The sequence below is a fragment of the Ovis aries genome, chromosome 18 (assembly GCF_016772045.2).
Source record: "Ovis aries strain OAR_USU_Benz2616 breed Rambouillet chromosome 18, ARS-UI_Ramb_v3.0, whole genome shotgun sequence".
Taxonomy (NCBI): domain Eukaryota; kingdom Metazoa; phylum Chordata; class Mammalia; order Artiodactyla; family Bovidae; genus Ovis; species Ovis aries.
The window spans coordinates 63,594,401-63,605,670 of record NC_056071.1 but is presented as its reverse complement, the minus strand read 5'-3'; the positions used below and the strand labels follow the sequence as shown (position 1 = coordinate 63,605,670).

Genomic DNA, 11,270 nt, shown 5'->3' with positions numbered 1-11,270 from the left:
GCCAAATACCCACCCCAAGCATTTCCCTAGGAAGCCAGTCCCTCGGCGCATCTGTCTGGGAACCCTCAGCACCCTTGTGACCTGCTGCTGCCTACCTGGATGTGCTCTGAACGTAATGGGCCCTGTTGCTCAGGGTTCTGTTTGCAGGTAACCTCTGGAGCCGGGGAATGGATGGGGAGTGCCCAGGACCTGGGTGCTGTGGCCAGTAGTAACGGGGTCCTGGACCATCCGGAGCGGGTGGTCTCCAGGTGCGGGTGAGTCAGGCCGCAGGCTTGCTGTGACTTCAGGATCCCTGGGGACCCTAACCAGCCATGGGTCAGCATGAGGGAGCCCCCCACTCTAATGAGAACCTGATCTGGTCAGCACTTCGTATATCCTCGAAACCTGTTTCCCTCTCACCCCATCTGCAGGACAGATGACCATTTTGTAGATGAGGAAACTGAGGCTCAGTGACAGTAAGTGCCAAAGGCTGAACTTGAACCTAAGACCTCATCTGGGGCCCACGCCCACCAGACCCCACTCTACCGGGTTTTCCATCTGAAAGAACAGCACCCCTACACATCCCCTGGGCTTCCCTGCTAGCTCAGTTGGTAAAAGAATCCGCCTGCAGCGCAGGAGATCACCTCCAGCAGAAGAGACACAGGTTCAATCCCTGGGTTGGGAAGATCCCCTGGAGAAGGAAATGGCAACCCACTCCAGTATTCTTGCCTGGAGGATTCCATGGACAGAGGAGCCTGGTAGGCTACAGTCCAAGGAGTCAGTCGAACACGACTTTAGCGACTAAACCACAGCACCCCTTGCCAGGTGTATACACCCATTTCCCCTGGAGAAGGCAACTTATACCTGTTTCCCAAAGTCACAGTCACTTTCAAGAGTGGAAATATTTTTCCAAAGGTAGAGTTTGCCCCCATCAAGGGACTCTGGAGAAGCGGAAAATTCCCAGGGAAAGGGGCTGGAGGTTTGAGGGTCTACCCCATGGCTGTGTTCACCAAAGGTCTAAGCTGGGGGAGGGGGTCACTGACACTAGTCAGAGCAACCTCTCTGGACCTGTTTCTCCTCTGTCAGATGGGGGACTGTCCATCTGGAGGTCTGTGGGGGGCTGGAGACGGGGCCCTCCACCCAAAACCCTGGCAAGAGGGTGGCTGCCTGCCTCTCCTTTGCTGTAGAGCTGGGAAGAAAACCAAGCTGCCCCCCTCGCCCCCATGGTCCCCCCAGCCCAGACTGAGGTGGTGGGCAGAGCGCAGGCGAGAGGCTCTGGGGAAAACAGCATGAGTCACCCGCCGGCCGGAGCGTGTCCTTCCCGGCTGAGAACCGGCGGTGGCAGGTTTCATAGGTAATTATGTAATTGATGAGGCTCTCGCTCGCGGCTGCTTCTGAGTCAGCCCGGCTGTGTCGTGACCAGGCGGAGGCTGGCAGAGCGAGGCGTGGGCAACGGCTCTGCCCCTGGGCCCTGGCCTCTCTGCTCGCGGGGGCTGGCAGTGGGGCCTGGGCGGGGCGGGGGGTAGCGCGTGCTGTCTCAGTCCTGCAGTGTGTCCTTCTATGGCCCTGGTTCACGTCAGGACGTGAGCTCACATGCATGGCAGCGGACTGCAGGAAGATGCTCTGTGGTCAGGGTGGGGGTGGGGGGCAGCTCTAGGGGAAAAAGCCTTCCCAGAGGCAGAGGGTCTTTGTTTTGAAACCCTCCACTTAACAAACGCTGTCTCCGAACATACAGACACACACATGTGCATTTAAGATTTTGATAATGTATTTATTACTTAAATGGTCTGCATTTGAAGAGTATCTGAAGAGGAAGAACAGGAATTCTTACATCCTCTAGCCAGCATTTTCACCTTCCAGAAGTCCCGATATCTGGTGGGCAGGGCATGGTCACTGGCTTTGAGTTTGTCTCCCCTGGGCCCACATTGTCCTCCCCAGGGTCCATGTGAAGGCCAGGCTGTCTACGGCAGGACTGGCCCCCTGGAGATCGGTCTGGGTGCTTCAAATGGTGGTGGGGTGGGGGGTGCAGGGGCCTCCCCCAGCTTCCTGAATGCGGCAGGCAGGGTGCTATGCGTCGGTCTGCTGGGGCATGGGTGCCCTCCGCCTGGTTCATCAGCGGGGACCATGGCGCAGCCCTGTGAAGCAGGAGGCAGAGGAAAGGGCTGAGACTCCAAGATGGGGTCAGAGAAAGCAAGTGGGACCCAGTGCCCCCACCACCAGCCCAGTGTCGTACTGGGGTCCCGGACAGTGCCCAAGACTCCCGGATCACTGGGCCCAGCTGGCACAGGGATCTGCCCCCTACCCCACTCCCGACTCTGCTTCCCTTCCTGGGAACCCACTGCCCTGGACAGAAAGCAAAGGGGGACACCGGGCCCGAGGGCCCTGGGGGTGTCAGACCAGCCTCCCCTTCCTTCTTTCCATCGCTTCTTCTCCCAACCAGGCCCCCTCCCCACTCAAGCCCTTCTTCGATTTTTCCTGGCTGAAACCTGCCACAGACACCACCACACCCGTAAAGAGATAAATAAATAAAAGAAAAACAACGTCAACTGTGAAAGGCAGTCCAGAGCTGAATGTTTTCCGGCCTGAGTTAATTACACTTTAAATTGGCATGTTTACTGATGGGGGATTTCAAGTTAGCAGAGACACCCCCTCCCCAACTGTTTGTACAGTAAAGCTCCACAGGCTGGCGGGCTCCCCCAGGCCTTGGCAGGCCCTGCCGCTCCCCTGCCAAAGAGAGAGCGTAACAGAAACATCTACTATTTTTGAGTGTTAGAGAAAACGAAGATATCGCAGATGGTGGAAAGCAGTATCCTGGCCGCTTTTCCTACACCCCAGACTCTGCTGCACCTTCTCGGTGGCGTCCTGCCCCAGGGAGACCAGGGAGACTGGGGACCCCGGGCTGGGGGCTCAGGGCACCCAAGTCAGGGCTCAGCCTGCTCAGGGCCCCGCATGCTCACTGCAGCCTTGCCCTGGGGGGCTTCCCTCCCTTTTCCACAGCCAGAGGGCATGGGTTTGGCCTCTACTTGGAGCAAGGCTGCGGGGCATTCCAGGGAGGACTTGGGTGGCTCCATTCCTTTCAGTCACTCAACAAACACTGTTTGAAGCCCAGAGGAGCTACTCTGGGTAAGGTGGTCCTGACTCTCCTAACAGTGTGGGCTCCCTGAACCCTGTGTGTCCTGGGCAGACCCCACCTCTGTTCCAGGCCCAAACGGAAGTCCACTAGTGCTTCTGATGGGCACTTACCAGACTCAGAGAATGCCTCCAGGGTCAGGTCAGGCTCCCCAGCTCACAGTCAGACTTCTCTAGGCAGAAGTCCTCCTTATGGCCACCTCTGGCTCTGCCCTTGGCTCCTGGTTGGGGTCTACCCAAGGCTCGGCCCATGGGATGTCTACACACCAGGCACTTGCTGGGTGTCAGGTCCAGAGCGCCTGCAAAGGGCAGACATGGCCAACAGCATCATATGGTGCCTTCCCTGGGGCTGAGTTCCCAACCAGGCACAGGAACCCCACAGCGACCACACCAGACACAGCCCCTCTCCCATGGAGCTTGCAGGCTTTGCAAGGAGACACCTGTTGCTCAAAGACTCAGAAGACTGACATCAGACTGCAGATTGAGGTTCTGTATGGATCAGGCTTGGTGGATCTGGGAGGGCTTCCTGTAGGAAGTGGCATTGGAGCAGGGCCCAGGGGACTCATACTGGGCTAAATGAAAACAATACTGTAGCACTAAGGGCATGAGGTGGGCACTGAGATGCCTGCCTGCCCCCCCTAGCCCAGCCTGCACTTCCTCAGGGTCCTTCCCCACCCCAGCCTGGCACTCATTCCGTCAGGCGGGGGGCAGCCTGGCTGTGCACTGTGGGCTCCTCTCCACTGCCATCAGGATAATGTGAAAATGATGAAAGAGGCTCCATCACACCCTTGCTTCTTGGCCCTTGAGCCCGTCCTCGCTGTGACAAATGGCCCCTCGGCCTCTGCAGGGTCTTTTCAGAGGCCTCGACTACAGAGCCTTGGCGGCTCTCGGTGGAGATTTATGTACATCTTCCCTAGGTTCTTCTCAGTTTCTCTGCTTCTTTATTCCCTCAAAGAGCACGCTTTTATTTATTCATCCCACAAACGTCCTGCCCGCGCCTCCTGAGTGCTTCCTCCCGGTAATAAAGACCTGATTCAGTACACTCCCTGGTTGACTACCTACTTTGCACTGTTGTCTGAGACCAGCTTCAGTTCGGCTATTCACTGACCAGCAACCATGAGCTGAGCTGACACTGCAGAGCGAGGGTCCTGGCTTCTAGAAGCTCTGTCAAGGCAGAGCTGCAAGGCAGCAACGTCACCCCCCGCCACAACCCCTTGAGAACCAAGGTACTGAGTCCCAGCTGGGATTCCCTCTCACAGCCTTGGGGTGCTGGGTCACCCCCTGTCACCCCCCTGTCAATAAGAGGGAAACTGCTTATTTGCCAGAGATGGGTCTTGATCCCAAAGTCTGAGACCGCCTCGGGAAAAACACCCACGACAAAGCACTCTGTCCCCTTGGACCTCAGCTTTCTTATCTGTATGAGGATGTAAGTGGAGGGACAGAGGAGAAGGGGAATAAACTTAGGGGTCCTACTCAGCCCTGGGATTTGGGGTTGGGGGCTTTGCATCCTCAAAGGCCCATGATTATGAGGACTGAGACCTCTGTGGGTCCCCAGGGCTGCACCAGGCGCTGACCTTGGTGACTTGGGGTGCAAGTGAGGGTGGGGGAGAGCACAGGCGAGCGGGAGCCGAGCCCACCCGGCAGAGCCCTGCGGCTGGTCTGAGTGCTCATTCTGACTAGATCTGTGCTCACCTGGGGCCAAACAGAGCCATCCAATGCGCTCAAAGCTGCTCCACATGGGCCCTGGGTATTCAGATCCCCACCATGCCCTGGGTCTTCCGATGGGGCGAGTGGCCCACCCTCTGGGCCAGGAGTGGTAGGGACACCCAACTGCAAACACCCCATTCCGGGAGGAACGGCACTAAATGCAGGTACCATGTGGGTGCAGGGGACAACCGTGAAAAGCATGGCAAGCTGAATGTCGGGAAAAGTGAGCCTACATCATCGCGCAAAAAGCATCTGTGGCCGCGGGGGCCCTTGCCCACACGGGCACCAGAAAGCGGTGAGTGGCCCTGAGTTTGGACCCACAGCTGGTTCACTGACACAGTGCCTGCGTGGTGGCCCCAAGTCACTGACCCTCTGGCTCCGGGGTCCACTGTGCCTTTCCTCCTGGCCTCTGCGCGGACAGACATGTTCATTCGGTTTGTCAGATGAAAACAGGCCCTTTGTTTATTTTGTCGTCTCCTCAAACAGTAGGTAAACCAGTAATTTGGCTTTTAATGAAATTCTGCACTGAGTAGCACAGGGTCACCCGGCTTCGGGTCTAGAGCGAGGGTGGAAGCTGCACGCTGCCCAGCGCCCGGTGCCCTGGGCTGACGCTTTGTCTCATGCATAATTCTCGAGTGGCGGCAATGTACCCGACGCTTCTCCGCGCGGCGGCCTGGGCGATGAGGGGGCTCAGGCGGCCGTGCTCATTACCGCTGTGTTGCGGCGTGGAGATGGTTACATTGGAGCTATTAAATAAAGGCTAATGTTGCCTCCCATCCACCTACATACATTTAATGTATTCCAAAGATGTGTGGATGCATTAACAACAATTTTCATCGCCAAATGTCCTCATTCTCTCAGTTCCATGCATAAAATATTAGCCCCAACACTACGCTCCAGCCTGTTACAGATGTAGTTCCCATAACACCCGGCTCTGGGTGCTGGAGAGTTGGCTAGAAGAGGGGAGGGGGCTCAATTGGGGTGTGTGGGGTTATACTGGGGCTTTTCACTCCTTTTGGAGCCCTGAAGGCACTAGAAAGTGGAAAGAAGGGCCCAGACCCAACACCAAACCTCTGACTCCCAAATGACATCCTGCAAGGGGCAGAAAAACACGGAAGATCAAATGGCTTTTAACAAATGTGAAGAAATTCTAAAACCCAATTACCATATTCATAAGCTTATCACCACATCTTCCTGAGCACCCTGGCACTTTGCTAGAGATTCACTTGCTAAGGTCCCAGCCCTCAGGGAGTTGGTCAGTCAATCAACACTCACTCACCTTTCTTCTACTCTGGTCCTGGCCTGGATCCCAGGACTGGGGGACCAGCAGGGAACGTGGCAGAAAAAATCTCCCGCCCTGAGAAATTTTACAATCTAAGGGGGAGAGAGAAAGAAAATATTAACATCCATCTAGTTTAACTTCATGTAATTTCAGATAAGCTACGAAGACAGTGTTAACAGGATGATGAAAGAGGTGGCTAGGAAGAGGTAGGGGCTAGACTGGGTGATCAGAGACAGCTTTGCCAAGCAAGCAGCATTTCATCACCTCTGGAATCCCAAACCCCTGCTCTAGAAAGGGCGCAACAATTGGTGGGGGGAGGAGGAAGCAAGAGACTCTGCTGAGGGTCCCCAAAAAGGAGCATGAAGGGCAAGCTTAGGACTCAACTCGATCAGAAAGATGGATGGACCTAAAAGGGGGATAAACCGTAAAGTGTGGCAGGCAGAGAAGGAGGTGGGCCAGTCTGGGGGCCCTGAGACACTAGTTACTGTTTCGGAGCCCAGCATGTGGGCAGGGGGGCTGCCAAAGAGGGGCTCTGGGCAGGACAAAGAGAGCCAGACTACACTCTGGAAGGGTCTCCCTGGCAAAAGGAGGAGAAGGGAGCCTGGAAGGAGGCCCAGGTGGGGGCGGTCTGTGCATTGGTCCAGGCCAGAAAGGGTGGTCCCTCCTGCAGGGCTGTGGCTGGGGCCTGGAAAGAGAGCGTGAGGACCCCACGAGAAGGAGGGTGTCTGTAGGACTTAGAGGCCTGACACTCCATTGGCGTGGTTCCTGCCGGTCTTCCTGGAGCTGGGGCAACCCCTCTGTGCCCTGGGCACAGAGAGGCCATGGGCCAGAAGAGAAACCAATGGGGGAAAAGCATGCCCAGAGAGGAGATGCCAGAGGTTAAGGATGTTGCTTCATGGGGTTGGGAATGATGCCCACGTCAGGAGGGGCTTCCAGTAGCTCAGGAGGGAAATAACAAATACCAAACAGCCTGAGGTCATCCTTTGGAGGCGCTCACCTTTCCAGGGGCCCTGGACCCTTCCCATGCCCTGGGTGATCCTGCCGTGCGGGGTCTGCGCAGGGTCGGGGTGGGGGTGGGGGGTCCCCATGTGAAGGAAGAATCAGCAGGTAAGCCTAGCCCAGCACCTTGGCAGTGCAGCAGTCAGGGACCGTGGGAGCCGGGTGGGGGGTCCGCTCCGCGCTGCTCTCAGGAGCCCTCCAGAATGGATGCAGCTGGAAAACGAACAAGCCAGTGGCTTGTCCTACATCAAGTCCCCAGGTCAACCTGTATGGAGGCTTCGGAATCAGCACCGGAGGTGTCCAAGGTGGGATTCGATATCGGAAAGAGGTTGACTGTATAATATTCATCGTTTAGAAAAGTGAACACCTCACAGGCAACCTATTTCAGGTACCACTGAACAGGGTTGACTGCAGACAGAGGCTGCTTCCCTAGACGTCCCCCGCCCCGACTTCACAGGCCCGCCCACAACCCCACCCTGACCTGGCAGTCCCGTCTAGGGCCCCGCCCACGGATGAGTCAGCACGTGCTTGGTCCTCGAGGACACCGGACACCGGCGAGCGTGCGGGAGGCATGCAAGGTGGGATTTGATACCGAAGAGAGGCCGACCGTGTATTGTGCGACATGAAGAATGCGAACCGGCCACGGGCAACCTCTCCTCAAGCATCAAGTGCAGCAGCACGCATGGCAGGCAGACAGGCCGGCCCTGGGGCTCTCCTCCAAGGGGGTCGCCCCTCTGCGTCTCAGGGCACTGGGACGCGAGGGGAAGCAGCCGGGACACATGCTCAGGCGCAGGCCATACACAGGGTCCATCCTAGGTGGGGGGCCTTATGGAGTGACAGGTGCAGGCCAGTTGGGGCGACGCCTGCAGGGACCCCCCCTGTGGTTCAGTGGCACTGGGCTTGGACAAGAGACTGAAGCCGAGCCGTTCATCACACACCAAACAAATGCTTCATGATCAGCCTCCTGGGGCAAGCCCCACCTCCTCCCAAAGTCAGCCTGCCCTCCAGGAAGCTCTTGCAGGATGAATGTGGAGCCCATGCATTCACATACCCTGGATGGGGTGGGCTTCAGGCCTGGCCCTGCGCACGAGGGGTGGGTGGTACTGAAAACAGGCCATCTGTGTTATATTCGTCATTAATAAAGCGAACTCATCACAGACAACCTCTCCTCAAGTACCCAAAGTGGCGCCTACTCCACAGACCGCAGGTGTGCACCAAGGATGCTGGCCTCCCAGGAGCCGTCCTGAGGGTGGATCAGACATCACAGGTGAGAGGAGGCAGGGGACGGACACAGCCAGGCACCGCCCCCCTCCCCTTAAGAACCTGGCCTCCACCTGGGCACCCTGCCCGGCGGGCAGTGACACGGGAAGCCCCCACCCCGTTCTCACCCCGACAAGGGCTTCGTCAACAAGCGCTCCTCCAAGGTGAGATTTGATACTGAGAAAAGATCAACCATGTATTATTCGAAGTCAATAAAGCGAATATAACACGGTCGATCTCCCTTCAGGTACCAGGAGAGATGCTGAGCTGAGGAGCCAGTGACTTGCCCTGGCCCGTGGGCCCTGCAGGCTGCAGTGGGTACGGACAGCTAGTGGACCAGGTGAAGTACATTAGAAACAATTACTTTCCAACTGGTCGACCATCCGTCCTGTACCCCAGAGTGGTTGCTGGTACTGACGTTCTTCCCTGAGGTGCCACGGCCTCCCAGATGGCCTCTCTGATGGATTTTGATACCGAAAAGGGGTTCACCGAGCAACATTCGTCGTCCAGATGCAAAGTTGCTCGGGTAACCTCTCCCCGCGTACCATGGAGAGGCTCGGACGCTTGGACTAAGGCGGATGCTTCAAGGTGGCTGAGCTTGCAGAAGACCCTCCCCACTCCAGGGCAGCTTGAATGCTTAAGACATCACCCTCGGCAGGAACCCTCCCGTGTCTAAGGCCAACCCTCCCAATGCCTCCCTGGAAGGTAAGCAAGAGACCCAGGTGGGGATCTTATCCTGCAGAGAGGTGCCCACGCTTGGGCATGGGGATCCAGTGACTGCCCATGGGCATCCATGGATATCTGAGAATGCTTCTTTCCCCCAGCCATCCCATCCTTGGGCAGTCTGCAGGTGGAACGGACCCTGACCAGAGTTAACAGAGATGAAACCCTGTGGGGCCAACTCTCCAGCCCTAGAACCCAGAGAGGGTGACTCCGGGCACCGCCCCCCATCCCCGGCACAGGGGCTCCCCTTGGAAGACGTTGCCTTTGGAAGGAGCTCAGTGAGGTGCTGTGCGTGTGCCTGACCCTGACACCCACAGCTCCACTCTCCGAGCTCCCACCAACACTGCCTCTGGCCCACGCGGAGGGGGTGGGGGGTGCCACCCCAGCATCCTTCAGTGGGTGATTTAAAATGGAGAAACCGGTTGACCCTTTGATTAGCTTCATACACAAATCACGTGAAGCACCAAACGCAAAGGGGAGAAAGAAAGAGTACGGAGACAAGCAAACGAACCGCAGACAACTGCTCTTCAGGACAAGGCAAGGCAACCCTGTCGTTCGAACCCCAGCCTTTCTCAGCGTTGAATGTGCTCGGACCCCGCCCCCCAGTGATGGGCTGGCCCCCGAGGGCTGGGGAGCAGGCGGCGTGTGCCACAGCAGAGGCCGGATTCTGTGCCCACCACCCATGTTTCGAACTTTGGAGTGGGACCGACAGCAGAATCCTTTCCCTGACGTTGGCCCAAGTTCAGAAAACCCCGTGGGTCTTGCTACAGTTGGAGCAAGAGGCCAGCCACCCAAGGTCTGTCCTAAAGAGAGAAAACATATTACGGGCAGGTGCCCTTCAGGAGTCACGGATACTGACCTGCGCTTCTGAGACTTTCCCAGGGCTGGCACTGCCTCCCGGAAGGGCTTATGGGGACCGTCTGGACATTGATGGCTAGCGGGCCAGATGACATACATCATCAATACCTCCGGGGCATGTCCTGGCGCCGCACCCCTGCACCTACCCGGGAGAGGGCTCCGGCTGCTGGCCGCCTCTTGTGGGTAGCATAGCTTCTGCAAATACTCCGGGCTGGGGGTTGTCCTGGAAAGAGACCCACCATGCCGGGTTGGTCATCTGGGAGGCCTGCCCGCAAAGGACAATCTTTTTTTTTCCATGTCCCAGGCAATGGTTTTGACCCCAGAAGCATCAACTCCAGAACCACCTCCCAAATAAGGCTCAGCCTTTGTGACCATGTGGCAGTCAGCACCAGTGTGGAGCGTGTCTGTGGGGCCAGCACGGAGCCCTGAAAGGTGCCAACACCGGGCCCCTAGGGAGCACCACACCCGGGGGACGTCATGGCCTTCCTCTGTGCTCACTAGTACTGGGTACAGTGGTCCTGCAGGACCAGACCCCACTGACCAAGGAACCTCTCACTTCCAGAGTCAGCCTGTCACTCAGAGCCCCACGAGGGGGTGGAAGGAAAGCACAAGGGAGCAGGCCAGGTGATATGTGTCCCCAAGATGGTACCTACTCCGGTGACAACACACACCCTCTTTACCAGCATGTCACCCCCAGGTCAGCACGTCGCTCTGGAAAGCTTTCTGGGCAGATGTGAGAAAGAAAGAAAAGCTGCATAAAGGATGCAGAGATTTGACCCCATCTTCCTACTGACCCCATTGATTCCCATCCAAATACATGTGCATTTAACCATCTTAATGAGAATTATACCAACATTGATTTCCATAAAAACTTGTTTTTCAGACTGAATTCCATTAAACTAATCCAATTCCCAGTTTAGCTTTCCTGGCTTCACTGTTGAACTGTTTTCATTTCTTTTATTTCCCTTGTTACGTTCTCCAAATCACTTTCATTAGGATCAATTCTTTTCCATTTAAAAATTTGAATGAAGATGTGATTTCCTCTACTTGCTTCTGCCTACATAAAATCTCCCTGTCAGAGCGGCTGCCACTGTCAATTCCACTGTGTGGCCGCCATGTCTACAATGTTCTGTTTCCCCAGGTCAAATGTGGCAGCTGACATGCTGTCAGGAAAATTGGATTCTGCCAATTTGTAGTCTGTTGAACACGCTCTGCTTTGCTGTGTGCCATTTTGGCTGTTTTTAATTTTATTTTGTGTTGATTATTTTTATTACTCTTGTTTAATGCAAATGGGATGAAACGTTGATAGCCTCTATTCATTTCATAACCCAGG

General features: G+C 56.4%; 1 protein-coding gene and 7 non-coding genes across 13 annotated transcripts in view; all 8 read right to left on the bottom strand.

Annotated features, from left to right (window-relative positions):
- Nucleotides 1–1,729: 1,729 nt before the first annotated feature.
- Nucleotides 1,730–11,270, bottom strand: part of LOC105606646 (uncharacterized) — a 180,762-nt gene continuing 171,221 nt past the window's right edge. For 3 of the 6 annotated variants that reach the window (XM_060401932.1, XM_060401931.1, XM_060401930.1), the window contains 2 exons: nt 3,223–11,270; nt 1,730–2,114 (listed from right to left, as the gene is read on the bottom strand). The exon at nt 3,223–11,270 is cut by the window's right edge. In XM_060401932.1, coding sequence (XP_060257915.1) covers nt 9,029–10,039 — 1,011 coding nt within the window. In that variant the 5' untranslated portion in view covers nt 10,040–11,270 and the 3' untranslated portion in view covers nt 1,730–2,114; nt 3,223–9,028. The remainder of the gene's footprint in view (nt 2,115–3,222) is intronic. The other 3 variants (XM_042235503.2, XM_060401929.1, XM_042235502.2) reach the window with 3 other exon arrangements.
- MIR323C (microRNA mir-323c) lies at nt 7,669–7,778 on the bottom strand. Its single transcript, NR_107934.1, has one exon. It is a non-coding gene; the product is annotated as a microRNA mir-323c (primary transcript).
- On the bottom strand, nt 8,181–8,306 carry MIR410 (microRNA mir-410). The gene has a single exon (NR_107933.1). It is a non-coding gene; the product is annotated as a microRNA mir-410 (primary transcript).
- Nucleotides 8,514–8,620, bottom strand: MIR369 (microRNA mir-369). Its single transcript, NR_107932.1, has one exon. It is a non-coding gene; the product is annotated as a microRNA mir-369 (primary transcript).
- On the bottom strand, nt 8,661–8,784 carry MIR412 (microRNA mir-412). The gene has a single exon (NR_107931.1). It is a non-coding gene; the product is annotated as a microRNA mir-412 (primary transcript).
- On the bottom strand, nt 8,811–8,911 carry MIR409 (microRNA mir-409). Its single transcript, NR_107930.1, has one exon. It is a non-coding gene; the product is annotated as a microRNA mir-409 (primary transcript).
- Nucleotides 9,328–9,432, bottom strand: MIR3957 (microRNA mir-3957). The gene has a single exon (NR_107929.1). It is a non-coding gene; the product is annotated as a microRNA mir-3957 (primary transcript).
- MIR541 (microRNA mir-541) lies at nt 9,712–9,825 on the bottom strand. Its single transcript, NR_107928.1, has one exon. It is a non-coding gene; the product is annotated as a microRNA mir-541 (primary transcript).